Genomic DNA, 25,298 nt, shown 5'->3' on the forward strand with positions numbered 1-25,298 from the left:
GGCCACAGTTCCAGCTACCCATTTCCGGTCATGTCTTCTCGTTCTATCGCAAATTCACTATTTGATGAGAGGGAGAGAAAAAAACGGAAATGGGTAGCTGGAACTGTGGCCGATAGTAGATACAAATATTACGTCAGTGTGAGTACAGTGTTCACCTCAACTTTCGTTGCGCAACCTGCGACTAGGTATCTATGTATTGACTCGCCCTAAAATAGTCAACGCTTATATTATTTTATTGATATAAACATCCAAAAATAATGCAAGACCCACAAGCAATTTCAAAAACATTTTGCTTAGGTTTCTTGAACTGGCCGTCTTTCGGTGTCACTTCATTCCATACCTAAATAAGCTTCTACTTACAGCACCTAATAGCTTAGATTCAACGTTTTAAAGCTTTCCATTATACCAATGATCACAAACTTACCGAAATCACATCCATATTTCATTAATTCGGACGAGTCCAATTAAAAAAAAAACGATCTTATTACAATATCTTAAGTCTATTATAAGGATTAATATACACAATGTACGAGTACACGAAGAGAGTTACATGAATCATCCGATAACAGAATCAAATCCTGCAATTGCTTCACAGAGCGAAGTGGTTAGCGTACAAAAAAAAGCCGGAGTGAAGCGATTTTGGAATTGAATCTGTCACGAATATTACTTAGTCTAGGAAGGCAGGTCCTGATAAAAAAACAACATCCACAGACGTAAACGTTTCTTTTAAGTACGAACCGGGTATTACGTTTCGTACAAAATATTTATGTTTTGCCACGGACCTGAGGATACACGGAACTGGGAAAGATAATTTTATGTATGTCCAAAAGATTTTCAACTTAGAGAGCTTACACGACAAATTTTATTTGTTTGTTAATATTATATGCTTCATTAGTTTTTTTATTATATTAAAGTAAGAGTTTACATTAGAGGTAGGCACTTAATAAATTGATGAAGATTAAGTCTTAGGTTCAATAAACGTTTAAAAAAATCAAGTAGCTAATGGCGCCATCGCTTAATTTTTAAGTTTTACTATACAATTTACAAAATCCTAAAATCTAAAGTAACATCCACTAGCTTTTGCCCGCGTAATATTTAGTTTGACACAGAATTACCGTCCAACTTGACACATATCGTTGTAATTTGACGAATTACTTCATTTTCTTATAAACAATGATACTGTAAAGTTCATCGAAATCCGTTCATTATTTTTAGTTAGAGAGTATCATCCATCTTTCCACTCTCACATTTACACTAGTAATGGGATAGGATAAGCATAATATTTTTCATAATTTTATCAAAGACTTTCGATTACTTCGAGGATATTCAATCAAGGGATACACTGCACTTCATTCCTACTCGTAAATAAATACCTAAAGAATTATATAACATTATTGATGTAAAATAACGACTTAAGAAATATACCTAAGTATTTCGTCGTTGGGGGCTAGACTTATTGCTTGGCACATTGCATGCGGAAGTGTTTTATACATTTTTCTCTTTTGTGAATCCTGCAATAGAGTACGCCATTGATGATTTTTCTGTAAAAAAGAAATAAAGTTATGATATTACGCAAAATAAAGAATGTGTGCAAGAGAGACAGAAAGAGTTTGACAGTCTGACTACGCACTACGTCACAGATAAATGAACAAATAATTGCTTATGTTGATTGTCTTAACTCTCGCTGCGCGACCTATAACCACAGAATAATAATAAGTACTACGTACAGAAGTTTTACTTCGCGAAGGTATTTAAAAAAATGTATGCTCAATGTCATTAACAATATGGTGTAATTTAGCCTGTCTCAAGAGTCAAGCACCATTTTGTTGACAAACGTCAGTGATCGGCACTGCGCCGAAGCTATAGGGCTGACTTCGGTAAAATGATGTGACGTGAGGTGCCAAACTGCGGAAAATGGCGGAGGAAATACATGATTTAGCATGAATTATCATGAATAATATTAACTACTTATTTACCTCTCAGTGTTTTGAGGCAACTTAAAAAAGTACGTTCTGTGTTTTTATTATTATTTAGGCAGTTAAATACTGCACAGTATTTAGTACACCATTTTCTTTATTTTCTTCCACCATACACAAGAATACGCATGCGTGAGTCAATGTTCGCTCGTATGTGAGGCCTTGTCGAATAGTATCCTGTAGGTGGGCCATCGTGCGTGTTTTGTTTTCGATGTAAACTCGCGGAGATGAACAGGCCTGCTATAACCAAGCACTATAATAGGTCTAGCGCTTAACTCGGTCAGTGCTTAAGGTGTGGGAGCGGCACGGGAGGGGTGTCACATGGTAACCTATAGTACTGCTATAGTTACTATGTAGACCTATAGTAATAGATTGCCATATTAAGACGTGATAGAGCATACAATCTAAGTCTCTCTGACATTTGACGTCTCAAATACAGCCTCCAGTGCCGTACCTATCTATAGTAATAATTTATTACTAATAAAATATTACCTGATGGGCAGAAAAGTTTTCGCGTGGCAACCACGAGCCGGAAGACGTAGTGTGGGCAGGCCTCCCACTAGGTGGACCGACGATCTGGTGAAGGTCGCGGGAGGTGCCTGGACGCGGGCGGCGCAGGACCGGTCTTTGTGGAAAACCTTGGGGGAGGCCTTTGTCCAGCAGTGGACGTCTTTCGGCTGAAACTGTCTGCGGGTGTCTATGGGCGACGGTAATCACTTACCATCAGGTGATCCGTCTGCTCGTTAGCCTCCTGTCACATAAAAAAAAAACGAACTAACCTGTACTGCGTGCGGGTTGAGGCACACGGCGAGCGCGTGCCTGGCGCGCGTGAGCATGACGTTCATGCGGCCGGCGTCGGTGAGGAAGCCCACGCCGCTGGAGCGCGCCAGCGACACCACCACCACGTCGCGCTCCTGCCCCTGGAAGCTGTCCACCGTGTTCACCTCCACCTGCGCCTCCGACCTGTTACGGGAGAATAACACAAAAGTCAGCGGTGCTATCCTGGAAAGTGCGAATGCGATAGTCACAGTTTTAGCCACGAACGAGTGACAGAACCTCACTAATGGCGCATTTTCATTAGTCGATAACTCGTTCGGAATACAGCATGCGGGGACTCCATGCATGCGAGATAACGACCAATGAAAGTTGCAAGTCGATACGCGTTCGGTACAACGCCTGCGGGGATTCCCCGCATGCATTATACCGACCGTGCTATCGACCAATGAAATTCATCAAACGATATACAGCTTGCTTGCGGGTCTTGAGTCAAATATTTCATACGTGTGCTTGTTGGATTAGAACTATCTCCAGTAGCTAAATAACGTAATGTGACCTCAAGTTTTAATCTTGGAGATAGTGCCTCACGAAATGGAGTATCTTTTTTCTGAAGTTGTGTTTCTATTTTATTTAATAAATCTTCAAATAAAGTCATTAGATAATCTGAAAAAATTATCATGACCTTCTTCATCACACTCCAAATCCAATTGTAACTCCTTGCACAATGTTACACAGTCAAAATTGCTCCTCATAACATTAATTGATGATTTAAGACAAGAACGTCTGTCTCAGTGCCACTCTCGTTAACAACTGGCGACGATGTTCTCTCCCCGCATACGGACCATATCGACTGATGAAAACGGTTCCCCGATTGCGGGCCCTGTGGCACGCGTTACAGAAATCTCTCGCACTCCGCATGCGGACCCTATCGACTAGTGAAATTGTTAGTTAGCTTGGAGCCGACATAAAAATGGTGCAAAAATATTATCGTCGAGAAACTAGACTTGGACGCATCTTCATACGCGTAGAAATAGTATTCTTGGAGGAAGGATCAGGCTACATTTCAGCTACAACTACGGTCAGGCTGGTACCCAACTAATGTGCGGGACTGTACTATAAAATGTCAATGCCAGATTTTGTATGGAAGGTGGCGTCTTTTTTTTTCGCGCGGCCATCGACCAAACCTTATTTTTTGATTACAAAATAGTGTAATAAACCAAACTTACTATGACATGTATACCTCTCAACTTGGTCTGAACTGAGTTACGAGCATTAGAAGTTTGATGATTTTACATACTAGATTTGCTTTCTGCGTGCAAGCTTTGTAAGAAATTGCAACAAAATAGTGAATGTGTGTGAACAAACAATAACATCAATTATAGGCTCCAGTCATCAGTATGGAGCAGAATCAGCGCAATAAAAAAAGACTTCACTATTTTGTTGCAATTTCTTATAAAACTTGCGCGCAAAAAGCAAATCTCAGTATGTAAAACATCAAACTTCTAATGCTCGTAACTCAGTTCAGACCGAGTGTAGAGGTATACATGTCATAGTAAGTTTGGTGTATTACATTATTTTGTAATCAAAAAATAAGGAGTGGTCGATGGCCGCGCGAAAAAAAAAAGACGCCACCTTCCATACAAAATCTGGCATTGCCATTTTCTTGTCATATTTTTTTTAAGCATGAAAGACTCGTTTTATCGAAAAATGCATAATGACAAATGGTGATCAGCATTCAAAATGCTATCCAAAACAATTTTTGTTTCGGTGAAATTATGACTTTCGATCGTATGTCCACCTTTTTTTAAAATCAAACTACTGTGCGTCGGCGCCCGACGCGATACTCACGGCTCGAGCAGCGTCCGCAGGCACTTCTTGATGAGCTCCTTCTGCGCGTTGTAGGGCGTGATGACGGCCAGGCTCAGCCCGCGCGCGCGCAGCCCCGCGCCCAGCGCCGCCACCAGCCGCGACACGCCCCACGCCTCCGTCTCGTTCGCGCCCGATGCGTCTGCGGAATTGCTGTCTCTTTTACACCGTATCAAAATAAAAATGACTGTATCAACACGTTTTCACCCTGCGCCGGTTAGACGTCACATTTACACAACCACTCGGTGCTACTCGCGTGTTATGTCTTGATACGTCAACAGACACTTTTATTCCATCAATTAAATTATCAAAAATTATTAGACACTTATACAGGGTGTTGATTTCAATCCTCGCCATATTTAGGTGATCTATTATGACGTGTATAAACGCATTATACACAAAAAAAAAATTACAAAAGAAAGTGGAATTTTTAGTGAATATTTTCCGTGCTAAATCAACTGTACTGCGGCTCGCAATACTGTAATAGCTTACACTGCGGCACCATTGAGCTATGCGGATCGCTCGCTTATCATGTCGGATAGCCTACTGAAGGAAGCCACGTAAAGTAGGTAGTGTAAATAGGTATTTTTCTTTGACTAACTAAAGTTAAAGTTCGTTTTAATTTTTTTTAGAAGTCAATTTTTTTACTGATTCGTGATCAGAATAAGCTACATAATCAAATCCCTAAATATGGCGAGTATTGAAATCAACACCCTGTATTTTTATTTGTCAATCAAACAAGTAATAACGAAGTTGTGATGCGTTGAATTTCCGCGTGACGTCACAAAGTGCTACGCTTTTAAGCACGCCTTGATGTCACGGGCCTCTTCTCTTGAACTTTGGCGCGCTTTATCTCTTTCAATTTTCATTATTTTGAAAAATTGAAAAATACGTGTCGAGTATTTTTTGAAATAACTGACGGACTAATTAAAAGTTGCTTCCTTTTTTTCCAGGAAACATCCCTATTAAAGGCCTATTCAGACCTAAGCGGTATTCGCAACCGTCTGCGGCAGAGAAAACCCAGTGGGTATGCGGTAATAATACTGTTCAGACCTAAGCGGTATTCGCTACCGTCTGCGGCAAAGAAAACCCAGTGGGTATGCGGTAATAATACTGTTCAGACCTAAGCGGTATTCGCTACCGTCTGCGGCAGAGAAAACCCAGTGGGTATGCGGTAATAATACTGTTCATACCTAAGCTCAGGTCGCTCTAGCCGCGGTACTTGATACTAAATACCTGAGCGAAACCCGCGCGGTATGTACCTCTACCCACAGCGGCAGCGAATATCGCTCAGGTTTGAATAGGCCTTTAGTCTAGTGCAGCGGTTCCCGAAAGGTGGTCCGCGGAACCCTGGGGTTCCATGGAAGGGCCGCAAGGGTTCCGTAAAAATCATTATCCCACGTTTCGTGACCGACGTTGTTCGCGCGCACCGACTTGTTTACAAATAATTGCATAAAAACTTTATTTTTTTTTATTTAAATTTCCATTTATCAAAGTAGGGTTCCGCTAGGAAAAGTATAATCAACTAGCTGACCCGGCGAACTTTGTTCCGCCTTAATGGCAATAAATAAGCAGACGTTTTTTTAATTTCGAACGGGATAAAAAGTATCCTATGTCCTTCTCCTGGCTCTAAACTACCTCCCTGACAATTTTCAGCTAAATCGGTTCAGCCGTTCTTGAGTTATAAGTGGAGTAACTAACACGACTTTCTTTTATATATATAGATTAGGGTTCCTTGGCAAAAAAAATTGGGAAACCTTGGTCTAGTGAACAAGATTCAGACTCACGTTGTCCCTTATCCCCGCTGGAGATCCCAACTATACAGTACGGCGGCAGCGGCATAGGCGGGCGCGCGCGCGGCGCCGAAGTCACGCGGCCGGCGTAGAAGGCGCGGTTGGGGTAGTCGGCGATGTCGGCGTGCATGCGGTACTGTTCGCTCAGCAGCGTCACGGCTGCCTCGCCGTCGCCGACGCCCGCCGCCCAGGCCTCCGCGCACGATGCGAGCCGCGAGAACAGGCTCTCGCCGAGGCCGTGCTTTTTCGCGCGCTGAAAATGACATTTGGTTCGGTTCCAACAAATGAGGGCAATCGTTTTTATACTTAACAGTTGGCACCCCTGGCGATTGACAGGACCTTACTCTACAGTAGCGCCATCTTGATGAGTGCAAATGCGATAGTCCTCCTACCACTTTAGCGCTCACAAGTTGGTGCCACTGTCTTCGCTACTAGCAAGTGACAGGACCTTACTCTACAGTGGCGCTAACTGGTGAGCGCTAAAACGATAGCCCTCATTATAATGACATAATGAGGGTTTTCGCGAATGAAAAATCCGCCAGATGGCAATACGTAGACGCGAGGTCCAAATGCTGCATTGGTTTGGTTTGATTATTTTTGACATGACATTGACAGATATGTCAAAATCCACCAATCACGCAGCAGTCAGACCCCACATCCACGTCCCGCCATTTAGCGGATCTTTCATTCGCGAAAATTCCCTCATTGTTTTAACCTTTAAAATCCTGATTTTTTTTAAAAAGCTCACGTTGGCGAAATCGTGGTTATTAAAACCTGAGTCATTGCCATTTTAAAAAATAATTGACGTACTTTTTAAATAATTGCCGGGCAAATAGATTTTAGGTCAGATAGTTTGACTTGCTCTTTCGAAGCGCCTTGCAGGGGGGCTGCCCTCTCCTGCTCCCACCTGAGCACGCCCATGTGCCAGGTGTAAACGGTAATTATCTGTATGGCGCAAGTAAGCTATGCAGGAAATTGATAGACGCCCGTATTCACAAACATTACTATGAGGTCTCCCAGTACGCGTGGACGCACTGGGTGACACACGAACCAATCATTCAACGCTGTGCGTTCGATTTACTGATTCACTCAAGCAAGCATCGTTTGTGAATACGGGCGTGAGATGTTAAACACCATATCCGTCCATAACGCCCCCTGTTGCGCGCCTTCTTGACTGGTAGCCTCAATATGGTCCCGGTCAAGAGGGCGCGCAATCCGCAATCTTCATCGTGTTGGTTCCCGCTGAAAACCAGCTTCTCGACATGGCGCATGTTATGTCGCGATTATAGCTGAGCGGACGCCTCTTCAGCATAGCTTGTAGTTTAATGTTTAATGTTATATGTACTGTATTATTATTTTATTTTTCTATGCTGAATAAAGTATTCTTATTCTTATCTCGGTTATTTTCTCCTTCCCCCACTCGTGCGTCGCCCGTGCGCGCCATTATGCATTTTCTATGAATTCTATCTAAAATCTGGAGCTAAAGCCTGGTCCGTGAGCACGTAGAATTTTGTCCAATAACCCCAAGCTACCCATCCTTATCGCTCGCGCGTAATTATGTTGCTGCGGGCGCCCGTCGCACAGTCGCGACAGCAATATAATTACGCGCGAGCGATAAGGATGGGTAGCTTGGGGTCATTGGACCAAATTCCACGTGCTCACGGACCAGGCTTTAAAATATAGTGCGGTTACCTGTGAGCAGATGTATCCGGGTAATTGCTGCGGGTCGCCGATGAGCGTGAGGCGCGTGACGTCGAGCGTGAGCGGGATGAGCGTTTCGGGCTCGATGGCCTGGCCCGCCTCGTCCACGATGCACAGCGCGATACGCCGCTTTAGGCTGGAAAACAATCACGAAGTTAAAGCAAGGTTTTTTTATTACTCACATCAGTGCTTTTCTTTAACAAAAAATTCAAAAGATACCTTAGATCAGTGGTTCTTAACCTTTAAGTCACGAGGGACCATTTTACCAAATTTCTGTCTTGTCAGGGACCACTTTTTTTTTTCAAAGAGGAGGTCGATTTCTCGCCCACTGTGCGCCGTTTGCGTTGTGTTGACTTGACTCCATCACGTCACGTCACGTCACTTGTTTATTACGATGTCTTCGTGGACCACTAGGAATGCCTCTAGGGACCACCAGTGGTCCGCGGACCACCGGTTAAGAACCACTGCCTTAGATAAAGACGTTAGAGATCTCATGACGTCATTGGTCATGTTAGAACGACACGCAGAGTCCCAGAAGAACGACGGCTCGTCACGACCCGATTGATTTTGATAATATTATTATGTGCTGTTCTTGTTTTCTTGTGTCTAAGTGAGATACAGGCCAAGAACTTTCTCGTTGTGAATGAAAAGAAAAGAAAGCCAGAAGTGTGCACTAGATAAGTCGATTGACTTCCTACGTTCTTCTGAATGTAGGTCGAATGACAATTTAATATCTCCCTGGGACAAACTCGCCCTTCACAGGTTGGGTGTTTCTAGCTACACAGGAGTAAGGCTAAGTCCGCACTACGGTTTTTTCCCGCAAGCGGTAAACCGCCAAACCGCGAGACCTCCCAAAACACCCCAGGATGTTAGTACGAATGAGCTATATGATACCAATGAGTACTAATCTGCGCGACTGTTGTCACCCCCTGATGCTTAGCATCTGGGGCGGACCGCCCCCCCCTTACGCTACTGTGTAACTGCCATTGTCAGCTAAAGTCTGCCATCAGGGTTATGAGATTATTACTATCGCATGTCCCCACCGCTGCAACTCCTGTGTAGCCAGGATCTACCGAGCTACGAGCTTGACCTTCAATAAAAACCCAAGCAGTGAAGGTCAAGTTGTACCAGGCCTGTTCATCTCCGCGAGTTTACATCGAAAACAAAACACGCACGATGGCCCACCTACAGGATACTATTCGACAAGGCCTCACATACGAGCGAACATTGACTCACGCACGCGTATTCTTGTGTATGATTGAAGAAAATAAAGAAAATGGTGTACTAAATACTGTGCAGTATTTAACTGCCTAAATAATAATAAAAACACAGAATGTACTTTTTTAAGTTGCCTCAAGACACTGAGAGGTAAATAAGTAGTTAATATTATTCATGATAAATCATGTATTTCCTCCGCCATTTTCCGCAGTTTGGCACCTCACGTCACATCATTTTACCGAAGTCAGCCCTATAGCTTCGGCGCAGTGTCGATCACTGACGTTTGTCAACAAAATGGTGCTTGACTCTTGAGACAGGCTAAATTACACCATATTGTTAATGACATTGAGCATACATTTTTTTAAAATACCTTCGCGAAGTAAAACTTCTGTACGTAGTACTTATTATTATTCTGTGGTTGTACTGACCCGCGCATCTTGTGGCTGAGCGCGCTGGCGAGCGTGGTGACGACGATGTCGGCGCGCTCGATGTAACGCCGCTCCACCGCTGCGAGCTGGTCTGGACGGAGCTCCTCGCCGCCGCCCCCGCCGCCGCTGCGCAGCTGGTGAATATGATACTAGTTGAGGGCTATCGTTTTTATACTTAACAGTTGGCACCCCTGGCGATTGACAGGACCTTACTCTACAGTGGCGCCATCTTGATAAGTGCAAATGCGATAGTCCTCCTACCACTTTAGCGCTCACAAGTTGGCGCCACTGTCTTCGCTACTAGCAAGTGACAGGACCTTACTCTACAGTGGCGCTAACTGGTGAGCGCTAAAACGATAGCCCTCATTCACGAAGGCGAGTGAGCTTTGCATGTGTGGTGGCTCGTTACTGTTCGTTTTTCAAAAGTTTTGATAGATATTACACTATCGTTATGTGCATGTACAAACAAGTAAAGCTCACTCGCCTTCGCAAACCTGCGGAACTTGCTGTTTAAAATTTAGATACGCATGATTCAAACAATCACAAAATATAAGGTAAAATAATAACTAAAAGGATGCTCAGTCATGGCACGAGTGAGAGAGATAGCAATATCGGAAGATCACAAATCACGCGCAAAGCCACAGCGCACACATTTCCGAACGTATAACCTTTACTTTATAGGTTATACGTTCGGAAATGTGTGCCTTAATCTGAAATATTGGAAATGTCTATTCTAAAAAAATTAATTTCCAGTCAGTCTAGTTAGAGCCAGATTTAGAATAAGCTGCCTCATCCATTTATTTTCTACAATGAAAAAATCAGCAATGACTTCCCAGTCGGCGCCGGTGGCGATTTGTCAGCGTTCGTTAGTTCGAGAAAAAGTATACAGTGTGAGTCACGTTAAAGTGTACATATGAAAATATATGAAACTAGACCTATTTTTATCGATAAAAAAGAGGTCAAAATTTTTTTGAGATTTTTTTTTAAATTTTTATATTTTTTTTTTCTTCCAATTACTTATTGTAAAGAAATCGTAATAACTTTTAAACTAAGCGGTATATCCTGATAAAAGAAAAACAGTAATAATGCTAAATAACAGGCGATACTAAAAAAATACATGAAATACCCAGAAAATGCCAAAAAATAATAAAAAAGATACTTTTTGAAAAAAATCTGCTTAAAAATTCGTATTTTTTTGGTTATTTGATAAATTTCTCCAAGAAATGCCCCTATAACAGGTGGTTTTTATTACTTTTTATTATTCTCCATCGTATTACTTTTGTAAAACGAAAAATCGCATGTCTCTATACCTATCACAACGTTTGCAATGATCGTTTGAACTAAGCCTCTCCGGGCGCGCCATTCAACGCTTCGTTAACAACGAAACTGAAAGTGACTCTAGATTTGTAATTTTGATAAAGACAAGTTAGATTTCAAATAAAAACAAAAGATTTCGAAGTAAAATAAGCATTTTAGTTAAAATTAAAATTGTCTCTACCTGTAGCGGAGAAAAATGTGGTGGCAGGCCTTTGTTCAAACGATCATAGCAAATATTGTGATAGGGATAGAGAGATGCGATTTTTGGTTTTACAAAGATAATACGATAGAGAATAATACAAAGTAATAAAAACCACCTGTTATAAGGGCATTTTTTGGAGAAATTTATCAAATAACCAAAAAAACACGAATTTTAAAGCAGATTTTTTTCAAAAAGTATCATTTTTTATTATTTGTTGCCATTTTTTGTGTATTTTATGTATTGTTTTAGTATTGCTTGTTATTTAGCATTATTACTGTTTTTATTTTATCAGGATATACCGCTTAGTTTAAAAGTTATTACGTTTTCTTTACAATAAGTAATTGGAAGAAAAAAAAATCTATAAAAATTTAAAAAAATATCTCAAAAATTTTTTGACCTATTTTTTGTCGATAAAAATAGGTCTAGTTTCATCTATTTTCATATGTACACTTTAACGTGACTCACACTGTATTTAACACAAGTAAATTTTTTGGCCACTGGGTGTCACGAACTATTTGACGCTGTCTATACCTATTCTAAAAATGTCCACTTACTAGTGCGATCCGTTTTGCAATTTCGTTGATGCGGCCCTCGCAGTAGGCGATGCGGCTGGGGTCGCTCTTGGCCGCCGCGTCCTGCACCGCCGCTTTCCACATGTTTATTTTCGCTTCTAGGCGGGATATCTCGAATTTGATCTGAAAATTAACGTCATAAAGCTTCAGATTAGAGAATCACTGCGCTTGAATAGGCAGATTTATTCCGATTACATTGCAGCATAAGTAGGTAAAATAGGACCACCGTCAGATTAGTGTGGGGCGTGTAACTAGGTCAAACCTTCCATTTGCTAAGCCTATGGTAGGTAAGTTAGAAAGGGTCACGCTTCTGGTGATAATGATGAGTAGATAAGACATTTATCGCACCATCGATTTTACGCGATAAGTCCAAACACTTTTCGTCTAAAATCGATAAGGCTTTATCACGGCGGCCATCCTAGCCCGGCAGAAGACTGCAAGTCAAGGTAAATGTTTACTGTGGTATCTTAATATGTCGTTGTAATAGGTACTTTGCAACAAAAACGTATACTCCGAATATGATGTGTTCAAGTGTAAGTACATAACAAATCCTAAGTTCCGTACCTCCTGGTTGAGCCCGTGGCGGTGCTGCGGCTCCTTGGCCAGGCGCGCGGCCTCGCGCTGCGCCAGCACCTGCGAGCTGACGTCACGCGCGCGCGGGTGCATCGCCTCCGCGCGCCCCACGCGCACCATGCCGAACCTGTCGTCTGTACGTAAAAAATACTAGTATTAATCCAATTTGAACTCTATGCTGTGAAGATACAGATATTAATATTTTTCTCCTAAAAGCCAGTTACTGCGAGCTGACGTCACGCGCGCGCTGGTGCATCATCTCTGCCCGCCCCACGCGCACCATGCCGAACCTATCGTCTGTAGGTAAAAATACTAGTGTTAATCCAATTTCAACTCTATGCTTTGAAGATACAGTTAAAAATATTTTTCTCCTAAATCAGCTACTGCGAGCTGACGTCACGCGCGCGCGGGTGCATCGCCTCCGCGCGCCCCACGCGCACCATACCGAACCTATCGTCTGTAGGTAAAAAATACTAATATTAATCCAATTTGAACTCTATGCTGTGAAGATACAGATATTAATATTTTTCTCCTAAAAGCCAGTTACTGCGAGCTGACGTCACGCGCGCGCTGGTGCATCATCTCTGCCCGCCCCACGCGCACCATGCCGAACCTATCGTCTGTAGGTAAAAATACTAGTGTTAATCCAATTTCAACTCTATGCTGTGAAGATACAGTTAAAAATATTTTTCTCCTAAATCAGCTACTGCGAGCTGACGTCACGCGCGCGCGGGTGCATCGCCTCCGCGCGCCCCACGCGCACCATACCGAACCTATCGTCTGTAGGTAAAAAATACTAGTATTAGTCCAATTTGAACTCTATGCTGTGAATATACAGTTAAAATATTTTTCTCCTAAGCCAGCTACTGCGAGCTGACGTCACACGCGCGCTGGTGCATCATCTCTGTCCGCCCCACGCGCACCACCTATCGTCTGTAGGTAAAAAATACTAGTATTCATCCAATTTCAACTCTATGCTGTGAAGATACAGTTAAAAATATTTTTCTCCTAAACCAGCTACTGCGAGCTGACGTCACGCGCGCGCGGGTGCATCGCCTCCGCGCGCCCCACGCGCACCATGCCGAACCTATCGTCTGTAGGTAAAAAATACTAGTATTCATCCAATTTGAACTCTATGCTGTGAAGATACAATTAAAATATTTTTCTTCTAAGCCAGCTACTGCGAGCTGACGTCACGCGCGCGCGGGTGCATCGCCTCCGCGCGCCCCACGCGCACCATGCCGAACCTATCGTCTGTAGGTAAAAAATACTAGTATTCATCCAATTTTAACTCTATGCTGTGAAGATACAGTTAAAAATATTTTTCTCCTAAACCAGCTACTGCGAGCTGACGTCACACGCGCGCTGGTGCATCATCTCTGCCCGCCCCACGCGCACCATGCCGAACCTATCGTCTGTAGGTAAAAAATACTAATATTAATCCAATTTGAACTCTATGCTGTGAAGATACAGTTAAAAATATTTTTCTCCTAAACCAGCTACTGCGAGCTGACGTCACACGCGCGCTGTTGCATCATCTCTGCCCGCCCAACGCGCACCATGCCGAATCCGTCGTCTGTAGGGAAACTTCATTTAACGTTCATCATTCCAAATCTGTAGGGACGGTTGAAAACTAATTAAAATAATTTTCTCCTAAAAGCCACTGCTGAGCTGACGTAACAAGCTCGCGGGTGCATTGCTTTCGCGGTTCGATTTTTTCCATTTTCAGTAAAAGACAAAGACACACAGCCAAGTGTTGAGTATGTTATCGTTTTTTTTCTATCTATAAATTGAATGAAAAGTTATTTATAAAAAAAATCTGTATTTCAAACTTACCGTTCGGCAATGTTTGTCTTATGTTGAGCAATCTAATAACCAGTTCGTCGACGGCGGCGTTGCTCGTCGCGCAAATTAAAATCTTTCCTCGGTTCTGTTGCTTGCTCCGGTGTTCATCATAAAAGTACGACATCACTATAGAACATATCACGCTGGATTTTCCTGTACCAAAGAAAGATAAAATACATTATGACTTTTTAAGTTATTAACGATATTATCGTGTAGGTATATTTATATGAGATAAAGTAAAATCAGGATCTCTTCCTAGAATGTAAATATTTAATTTAGTAGATTGGAGATGTTTCCAAACAATTTAGCTATTTGTTGTTAACATGGTCTGTAGATGTCTAACTCCGGAGTGAATTGTAAAAAGATGTATTTTTCGGGCGAATAACTCTTCAACTTTATAGATCCGAACTAAATCTTAACGTCATAGTGATAAGGTTCGATTAAGATTGATTGGAATACGAAAAATGGTATAAAATCGATTAAATGTCTCGATAAAAGTTTATCGTGGCTTGCATCCTTGGCCTAAGATGATAGCACCCAGTGGTAAAAGTAACAAACCTGTCCCAGGCGGCCCTTGCACCATCTGTATGCAGGGCCGATCGCCCATGGCCGCCGACACTGACGATTCCACCGCCGCGTATTGACTCGGGTTTAGAGTTATCGTCCACTGCAAAGCAAAACAAAATAATAATAATAAGATATTAAGGTCATCTAGTGATAAAAATTCCACTTAAGTAGCTAATCTGCGTTATAAGGAATATTTATGCTTCTGTCTCTAACTGCATAGATAATAATGTAACTCGGATGAGCATGTATAAAATTGTTCTGGATCAGAGTTTCTGGCTCCGATTATTTCAAAAACACTAGGTACATGATAAAGCAAGATGCATATAATCAATGAATAGGAAGTACCTATATCGTTTCTTTTTTTCTAGGACCGGTTTTCATCAATTAAAATAAAACGTAATATAAAATGAAAAATATTGTTTTATAAGTTCAAGAAAACTATAATAATACAAGATTTTGAAAACCAAACCTCCATGATAATAAAAGTAATGATGGATGCATAATTACCGGATTTGTAATATTCACGCCAGGATGGTGTCTCCTCATAAAGTGGCGCGGCTCCGGCCGCAAGATGGCCTCGCTGAGCGGCGAGCCTGCCATATACGCCATCGATTCGAACAGCGACAGCTCTTTATTGATGTAAGCCAACCTAATCGCTGTCATAGGTTCACCTTGTTTCAACAACTGCATTTTCTCACTGTATGTGGCTTGCAGAGTTATGTTATAAAAGGAATTTCTGTTACCTGAAATAATTACAATGTATGCTAATGCTCTACTCTGCATGTTTTAAAATATAGTTTTTTAACCTATTAGCCGCCAATCCATTTCAAAAGTGGTCCTAATCCCGGGCGCCAAGCTATGGCGCCAGAAACAGTAAGAGAAAATAAAGAAAGCATTTGTCTGAAATGTTGTGATTAGACATTGTCTTCTAAAGAAGTCGTGGCGTGGATGGCACGGAGACGTTTGTCTGCTATAGAAGAACATGGCGCTGAAAAGGTTAAAAAATCATGAACATTGCACTAACTTTGTGGTGATGGAAGACATCTGATATGGTGTACAAAGAAGAACCTTTGATGCCTCACACTCTCTGGTCCGAATGTAACAAGTAATATTTCGCCAACCCTGGGCATATTCCTTGTCTCGGAAGTAGGCATTGAAACTGAAACATACATTAGGATTAAGATATACATAGCTAAATACATACTAAAGCCAGTGTTGCCAACAGCTACCAAAGGCTCGTAGCTAGGAATTTAACAGAAAGTTGCTAGATTGAGTATATTTTTCTCCCTAAAAAGTAGCTAGAAGTAGCTGAATTCCGAAGTAAATAAAATACTAAAGAAATAAATCACTGCAGTTAATAAATCAGCTATAAACTTTTATCAACTTAACTTTAATACTGTGACTACTTAATCTATATACAGTGTGAGTCACGTTAAAGTGTACATATGAAAATAGATGAAACTAGACCTATTTTTATCGACAAAAAAGAGGTCAAAAAATTTTTGAGATTTTTTTTTTAATTTTTTATAGAATTTTTTTTCTTCCAATTACATGTTGTAAAGAAAACGTAATAACTTTTAAAATAAGCGGTATATCCTGATAAAAAAAAACAGTAATAATTCAAAATAACAGGCAATATTAAAATAATACATAAAATACACAAAAAATGCCAACAAATAATAAAAAATGATACTTTTTGAAAAAAATCTGCTTAAAAATTCGTGTTTTTTTGGTTATTTGATAAATTTCTCCAAAAAATGCCCCTATAACGGGTGGTTTTTATTACTTTCTATTATTCTCTATCGTATTATCTTTGTAAAACCAAAAATTGCATGTCTCTATCCCTATCACAACATTTGCTATGATCCTTTGAACAAAGGCCTGCCCCAACATTATTCTCCGCTTCAGGTAGAGACAATTTTAATTTTAACTAAAATGCTTATTTTACTTCGAAATCTTTTGTTTTTATTTGAAATCTAACTTGTCTTTATCAAAATTACAAATCTAGAGCCATTTTCAGTTTTGTTGTTAACGAAGCGTTGAATGGCGCGCCCGGAGAGGCTTAGTTCAAACGATCATTGCAAACGTTATGATAGGGATAGAAACATGCGATTGTTGGTTTTACGAAGGTAATACGATAGAGAATAATACAAAGTAATAAAAACTACCGGTTATAGGGGCATTTTTTGGAGAAATTTATCAAATAACCAAAAAAAACACGAATTTTTAAGCAGATTTTTTTCAAAAAGTATCATTTTTTATTATTTGTTGGCCTTTTTTGTGTATTTTATGTATTTCTTTAGTATCGCCTGTTATTAAGCATTATAACTGTTTTTATTTTATCAGGATATACCGCTTAGTTTAAAAGTTATTACGTTTTCTTTACAACAAGTAATTGGAAGAAAAAAAATTCTATAAAAAATTTAAAAAAAATCTCAAAAATTTTTTGACCTCTTTTTTGTCGATAAAGATAGGTTTAGTTTCATCTATTTTCATATGTACACTTTAACGTGACTCACACTGTATACAGGGTGTTTCTTGTAAGGTGTCAAGCCGAAGGCAGGTGATAGGTGAGGACTAGACCTATCGATTTCACCCCCATGTATGTTCTACGATTTTTCATAGTTTAGAAGTTATCGTTAATTTTGTGATTTTTTCAAATTGTATGACCCAGTAGGCTTTAAATTTTTTTATCTTTTTTTTGGGTCGCCTTTTCTCAGATTTCTTTTTTTTGACAGATTCCCTATTAATTGCAGATTTTTGAAAAAAATAATCAACTTCCTATATTTGATGCAAGATACAAAATTTTTGCTAGAAACATAAAAAATATGCTTTTAGCGGAACATTCTAAAATTTTCAACTTAAAGGTTTGAAAAAAAAAAGAACTTCCATAGGTCCAAAATAATTTTAAAAACTGCGCAGTTTTCTGAACTTTCATAATAACACAAAAAAACATGTACTTAATAGGCCATTATTTTCTGTAATCGCTCCACTCAAGTGGCAAGTTGGAGATTCCGTTACATGTTTTTGACTTTCTTAGGACTAAGTAATGTTTGCAATCCCTTAAGTTTACGTTATGTAGAACGCATTTAGAGACAATATCTGAAAAGAACATTTTTTATCCACAACGAGGAAGCTCTTGCCCTTCATCTGGTATACAATAGGAAATATGAAAATATTGATGAACTGCGGACAAAGCTGACTGAAGCACAAAACCAAATTAAAATGAAGAAGAAGGTTTTACAAATAATTTTTTGCGTCGTTGTCGAATGTGCATTCAGGTCAACGGCGGACATTTTGAACATTTACTTTAAATTAAATCATTACACCCTTCTCTCTCTCTCTCTCTCACACACACACAAACACACACACACACACACACACACACACACACACACACACACACACACACACACACACACACAAACTCTTTCCCTTTCTCTCACACTCTAATAATATGTAGGTATATCGAATTTAATCGTAAAGTAACAACCACCACTGTGGTCTAGTGGTAAGGCCACCTATTTAGGACAGCCAATTCCTCTGTGGTTTAGGATTCCGAGTGAAGCTCGCTGATCATCCATCAGTTTCCATCAGGTCAGATGAATGGCAAGAGATTCCTCGTTGTGGATAAAAAAAATGTTCTGTTCAGTTATTGTCTTTAAATGTGTTCTACGTAACGTAAACTTAGAGAATTGCAAACATTAGTTAGTCCTAAGAAAGTCAAAAACATGTAACGGAATCTCCGACTTACCACTTTAGTGGAGCGATTACAGAAAATAATGGCCTATTAAGTACATGTTTTTTTGTATTATTATGAAAGTTCAGAAAACTGCGCAGTTTTTAAAATTATTTTGGACCTACGGAATTTCTTTTTTTTTTTTAAACTTTTAAGTTGAAAATTTTAGGATGTTCCGCTAAAAGCATATTTTTTTATGTTTCTAGCAAAAATTTTGTATCTTGCTTTTGGAAAAACGTAATTGTGACAGCACTGGCCGCTTTTCCTGAGCGAATCTTTTATGCATAAAATAGAATTCAGAGTTATAAACTCATTCTATTCCTCTGTTTATTTTTTATTAAATTCATTTGAGAGAACAATCTTTCTACCTCAGCATTTGAATGCGGAAGTGAAAGACATGTTATAGCGAGTTCACTTATGTCTTCAAATACTTTGTAAAAATATATTATAATCAATAGTTGCTAGAAAAAGTAGCTAAAAAGTTTAGCTACAAGTTAAAAAAAATTGTAGCTGCCTGACATCAAAAAGTTGCTAAATCTAGCTATAAAGTAGCTAAGTTGGCAACACTGACTAAAGCCTCTGACATTTTCGATGTTATTATTATTAATTATAATGATAATTAAATAATTTTTTTAAAGTTCAAACATCAAATCAATTCATGCATGTGATACAAATATAATGTTTACTGTCCCATACCATCAACACTGATATTAAAAGTATCAAAAATTCTCTCTTGAGTGGGTGCAGGTGGTAACGACGCAATGACCATTCTTATACCAACATCTTGATTACGCAGTTTCATATAAGCTATTGTTAAACATTCCCAAATTTCCATTAGTAGTAAATCTCCAATTAACCTAGAATTTAGATTAAGATTAACAGTGAATCCATAAACATGAAACAATATTAAGTAAATATTGAACACAAGCTTGTAAAACAGCTTGGGCATTATAATAATTATTATTTACGTACTGCACATATTGGTTGTGGTTGCTAAATGACTGGAAGACAGCTAAAGGTGGATTACTATGCCCCAGTATTGGTGGTGGGTCATTATTGTTTATTTGCTCCTCTAACCAGTGAGGATTCCATCGCAAGATTTTCATCAGAGTAGTTCTTTCTAGAGAAAGACAGGGCATTTGTCTGGTGACCCCTAAATTCGTTTGGGCTAAACTAGTTTTCTTCATCTTATTTCCATCCTCAATTGTGAAATAATGCACTTCTGGTGGTGCTTCCGAAAAACGGACAGTCCGTTTCTTTTTCTTTTCAATTAAATCTTGTGTCTTTGAATTAACATTTTCTATCGATGGTTTCAATATCTTTAATGATGTTTTTGAATCTGATTTACTACTTTTTGAAATGCCATTGCATTTGGGATCTTTTGGACTGTGTATAGTTTTGTTGTTGGAATGTTTACTTTCCTTTTTGTTAGACTTTTCTTGTAATTTGGTGCTATGTTCAACATCATTCATTTGTTCTGTAGATTTATTTTCCTGGACTTCTTTTGGGGACACACTTTGTTTTTTGGTTTTGTCTTTTTTAGATTTCTCTTCTAATTTGGTTCTATGTTCAACATCATTAGTTTTATCCATAGATTTATTTTTATCTTCTGGGGATGCACTGCCTTTCTTTGTTTTGTCTGTTTTTGTTTTTGGTGGACTTTCTTTTCTCTTAATTGGTTTTCCAATTAGTTCATCGGTTAAAAATGCTTGTCTGGTTGAAGATGTAACTTTTATATGAGACACTGACTTCGTAGATTTATCTTCTTGATGGGAAGAAACTGGCTCAGGTTCTTCTTTACCTTTCTGAGCAATTTCCTTTAATTTTCTTTTCCGTTCTTCTTTTTGTGAATTAGTTATATGGGATTTTGAAGTGTGTTTTGTTTTTTTATCATGCTTGGAAGATCTTTTTGATTTACCTGAAAGTAGCAAGGTATGTTATCATTAGTAAGTAAACAACACCACACAATTCAAAATTTGGAAATTCTGACTTTTGAATATAGGTAATAAACTTGCAACTGTATGAAAACTTATAATTTGACTGCTACTGGGCTATCTTACTAAATTATTAAAATGAATTCTATGTTTTTAACAATCATTAGATCTTTGAGACAAAAAAAAAACCTGAAATCATAAATACTTACTTTCTGGTTTAGCAGTTGCTTTGCTTTCATTCTCACTGGTTTTAGTGGGTTGTTTTGTTTCTATGTTTTGAATTGTTTTTGTAGAGAGACTTGTTTTTGTACTAAGACTTATTTTTCTTTTCACTTGGTGTAGAGGTTCAATCATTTGTGCTTTTTTCCCTCCAGGAGGTTCTAAAACCTTGGTAGTAGCAGTTGTAGTCACATGGAGTGCTTCTTTTGTACAATATCCATCAATTTCATCTTTACCAGAACTAGGTGGACTTCTAGAATGTGAAAGATTTCCCATAAGATCAACTTCATGTATTTGAGCTTTAGAACTATTTTGAGCAGTTTGATTGCTTTCATAAAGTATTTCAGCAACAGCTTCTGATAATTCATTATCAGCATCAGGTGGTTGAGGTGGTATAGATATAGCTTCATCTAAATATTCATTTTCATTGTTTAAATAGGCACTACAGTCGAGACCATCATCCATTTGGCTGTAAGAGCTATCTTCTGGTTTATTGTCCATTTTCTCTGGCATTTTCATAAATGGTTTACCTGGAGAGCTCTGTGACAATCTCAAGTACCAATGTTCTGATTCACTGTCACTGTCGCTATCAATTTCAATAGCTTCATCATATCCTGAATATTCTTGTTTTACATTGAAAGCTTCAAATTCTAAATACTCATTATCAGTTTTTATTTCATTCTTGATTTGTATATTTTCTTTTTGAGGAAATTCATTGGGTTGATCACAGTTTGGAGTTTTTGGATTAAAGTTAGTTTCAATAAAATCCCTGCGAGAATCCCCATTGCCTATTGCCAACTTCAGTCCTTTATGATTTAAATTGGTTTCATTTTTGTTATGCATACATGTTTCTTTATGGGGCTCTTCAGATACTGGCTCTAATTTTGGTTTTTTTCTTAGTACTGTTTCAGGTTGTTTAAAGTTATTTTCTGTGTCGCTGTCGGAAATTTGAATGATTTCATCACCATCTAGCACATTAATAGGTTCATTTTTTATTTTATTGTTTTCTATTATTCTTGGCAAAGAATTAGATTCTAAAAATTTCCGTTTTAAAAATGGTTTGTCTTCAAATAAATCATTTTTAGTTGTACTTTTAGTGCCCTCCAAACTGGCGATTTTTTCTTCAATGATGTCTAAATCATCATCTTGAAAAGTTATCCTGTCTATTACAGACATTGGTTCTTTGACAACTTTGAAAACAAATTTTTCATTATCCTGAATTTTACCAAGTGGTACGTCTATAGCCCATCCGATTCCAATTACATCAGATTCCTTTATTGCATATGGTATGTTTGCTGGAATTCTTTTTGTACCAACATATATTCCATTGGAACTCTGAAAACATTTTGTAGTATTGTTTACTGTACATAACCAAGTTACCAAGCATGCTTACATATTTACTACTTATTAAAATCATAATAAAAAGAATGCATGTGTACAGATTAGTACTTACATTTAAATCTGTTATCAGTATTTGGTTTCTTTGAAACTTTATCAAACAATGTGTCCTAGATACAACTAAACTGGACAATGTTATGGTATTGTTAAATCCTCGGCCTAAAGACACTTCTTCTCCTTCCGAAAAGGAATAAGTTTCACTGCCGAAAGTTTGACGGCATAACTTCCACTTCGTCATTTTTACTAACTGAAAAGCTATCACCCAATACAACTTTTATATGTCTTTTAATAGTAACATATTATTAATTTCAACAGAAATTATCCGCATTTTAAGAAAAAATTGACAAGTTTGTATTGTGACAGTTCGCGTCTAATAATGACAGCTCTAAGTATTTTTTTTAACTGGAAAGAATATTCCATGGTCAGATATTTAAACTGCTTACATGTTAGTTTATTTTTCATGTTTTTTTTAAATCTAAACATAGTTATTTAATTTAATTTGTTTGTGTTTAATTTTATACCTTATCCCAAAAAGGAAGATATTTTTTCCGGAAATTTTTGACAATAGTGAGACCCTATGTTTGAGTATTTGGGACAAATAAAATATACTTCTTTCAACGCGCTGTTAACATTTTTATTTCAGTTTTAGAGTTCACTCATAACGGCGTCGAATATAATGTATTATTCTAAACCGATTTAAAAAGAACTTAATGAGGCTTAGCACTTTAGCAGCCCTCCTTCCATTTCAACGCCTACTTGTCGCCACAGTATAGTAAGGTGGTGCAAGTGCTAGTCCAAGTGGCTAAGGCGGTGGCGCCAACTAATCCAACTATAAGCGGAAATAGGAAATACGGTAGCCCCAGTAAGTTATAGCCCTCATATCGGGCCGCGCGCGGCCGTTTGATCACAATTGATGTAGGTACTTAGTGCATACTTAACATAGTGGTTCGTCGTAACAAACTAGGTAGGTACTATGTCAGATATCAGGGGCGCGGCCACACTGTTAACTATCCATTTACGTTTTTGCTCTCGCTCTAATCAAATGGTGTTTCTTTGCGATAGAACGAGATGACATGACTGGCAATGGGCAGTTAACACTGTTGCCGATAGTACATTGTACATTTTTACAAAAAAAGTACTAAATAAATTAAGTAGTCCTATGTATTTATATCAGTTGTCTGGTACTCACAGCTTTGCTTAGTTTGGTATATATGTTACGGTTAAAGTGATAAATGTGAAAATTATGAATAATCGCCGGTTATTATGAATAATTACCACATGATTTGGTAAATGTGATTAATATAAGATCATTTATGTGTGTATAAAACTAAATAGACGGCTTAGGGGTGGCCCAAGGGCCACCCCCGCCGCACCTTAACCTATTTTTCACTTTAAATCAAAACAATGTGTTATAGGCATTATGGTAAAGTAATGTTACGCAAGAAACAGTCCAAACTCATTTTGGCAAATTATATTAATATATGATATCAAAACGTTTAAAGTGTGAGGCTGTACATGAGCGCTGTACACGAGCCGGTGTTCTCTTTTATTATATTCGTTAGTACTAAGGATACATTATGAAATAATCACTGATAAATGTGATTAATTTATCACTTTTACCTCGCCTGTCGGTAATTATTCATAATAACCGGCGATTATTCATAATTTTCAATTTATCACATTAACCGTAACATATAAACTAGATGGCACAGTAAAACATGTCTAAGGTAAGGAAATTATCCTATTATTATTCCTATGAATGATTTCGTATCTATAGGTACATACCTACTTTCAGATTTTACTCGGACTGAATGAGAACCAAAGACTAACTGATTCAAAACTGTAATTCTGCACTGACTGAAAGTGCTGGGTTGACTCGAGGATCCTAACTGCCTCCACCTCCACGCCTCCCCACGGCCGTTACTCAGGCGTATCATATGGATCGGTCTAGGAATAATCCTATCAAACCGCTCTTACCAGGAATATGGTACACATGAGGTGAAGGTCAGGATCTGAGGTGGAATTGTGTAAAGCAATCGTAATCACTTGACAATTCATAACGTACGATTGTTCTGTCAAACGCTTTGTTTAACTGACTTTATCGTACGTTATGAACTGTCAAATGATTACGATTGCTTTACACAATTCCACCTCTGATGATTTAACCGCCTCTGTGGTCTAGTGGTAAGACCGTCTGCTTCAGACGCAGAGGCCCCGGGTTCGATTCCCAGTGGGGGTAGATTTTTCTGTTCGGTTTGGTTGATGGCTTGGTGGCAGGGCTTGTTCTAAGTCCGCCTGGCTAGCTACCACCATCTTACCTAAGTCTGTCGCCATAACAACAATGTTAACAGCATTGTTGTGTTCCGACAGTTAGAGGTAAGATAGCCAGTTCCTCCGTGGTTGAGGATTCCGGGTGAAGCTCGCTTCCACCTTCGGCCTGATCATCACTTAATTATACCATCAGGTGAGATACAGGCCAAGAGCTTCGTTGTGGATAAAAAAAAATGAGATCCTGGGGAAATCGAAGGAAACCCTCAAGTTTTATAGGTAGTTAGGTACCTACATAATACCTAACTTTTTCATATTTTTTTCTCTAGTTATTTAATGAGGACTATGCTTTTAGCGCTCACCAGTTGGCGCCACTGTAGAGTAAGGTCACTCTGTCTTTTGCTAGTGGCGAAGACAGTGCCCTAACTACGTAGTTACAGCAGGACTATCGCATTTGCACAATGTCAATCGCCACTGGTTCCAACTGATAAGTTTAATAAATTAAAAATGAGAGCTTTAATTATTTCAAATAAACATAATTTATTACAAGACTTGCAGCTATTATTATATTCGCGGAAAATACATGCGCGAATGGGTTTATTCATAGTTAGTAGTTGTTACAGGTTTTAAGTAGGTATCTCTATCTTCTACCTTTCGGGATGAAACATTTACATTACAATCGAAAAGGCAATACTTAGTTAGGTAAGTTTATGCGGATTGCAGATCAAGAGTTTTTAAGTTAGTTTAGTACAAATCAGCGTGTTTACGTGTTTACCTATGTGTCTAAATAGGGCGTGCATTTAATTAAAATTTAATAATGTGCTAAGAGACTAGCTCCGAGATTCAGCAGGCCATGTCATGCAGTAAGTAGAAGCTTTGCGCACTTTTGATTTCTTTGGACATTT

At 38.9% G+C, this 25,298-nt stretch overlaps 2 protein-coding genes across 2 annotated transcripts; both read right to left on the bottom strand.

Annotated features, from left to right (window-relative positions):
• On the bottom strand, positions 1-13,196 carry LOC135077633 (uncharacterized). The gene is made up of 8 exons (XM_063972189.1): positions 12,415-13,196; positions 11,833-11,973; positions 9,760-9,893; positions 8,105-8,249; positions 6,407-6,665; positions 4,602-4,761; positions 2,756-2,939; positions 1-1,541 (listed from the first exon to the last, which is right to left on the bottom strand). Exons 1-8 carry the CDS (start codon positions 12,541-12,543, stop codon positions 1,413-1,415), a joined length of 1,281 nt encoding a protein of 426 aa, XP_063828259.1. The 5' UTR covers positions 12,544-13,196; the 3' UTR covers positions 1-1,412.
• Positions 13,197-13,708: 512 nt separating this feature from the next.
• LOC135077628 (uncharacterized) lies at positions 13,709-22,439 on the bottom strand. Its single transcript, XM_063972180.1, has 9 exons — positions 22,181-22,439; positions 20,718-22,062; positions 19,547-20,492; positions 19,271-19,431; positions 15,860-15,994; positions 15,343-15,578; positions 14,827-14,935; positions 14,260-14,421; positions 13,709-13,838 (listed from the first exon to the last, which is right to left on the bottom strand). The coding sequence occupies exons 1-9, from the start codon at positions 22,361-22,363 to the stop codon at positions 13,762-13,764; spliced, it is 3,354 nt and encodes a 1,117-aa protein (XP_063828250.1). The 5' UTR covers positions 22,364-22,439; the 3' UTR covers positions 13,709-13,761.
• Positions 22,440-25,298: the final 2,859 nt, after the last annotated feature.

This window comes from Ostrinia nubilalis, chromosome 13, assembly GCF_963855985.1.
Source record: "Ostrinia nubilalis chromosome 13, ilOstNubi1.1, whole genome shotgun sequence".
NCBI lineage: Eukaryota > Metazoa > Arthropoda > Insecta > Lepidoptera > Crambidae > Ostrinia > Ostrinia nubilalis.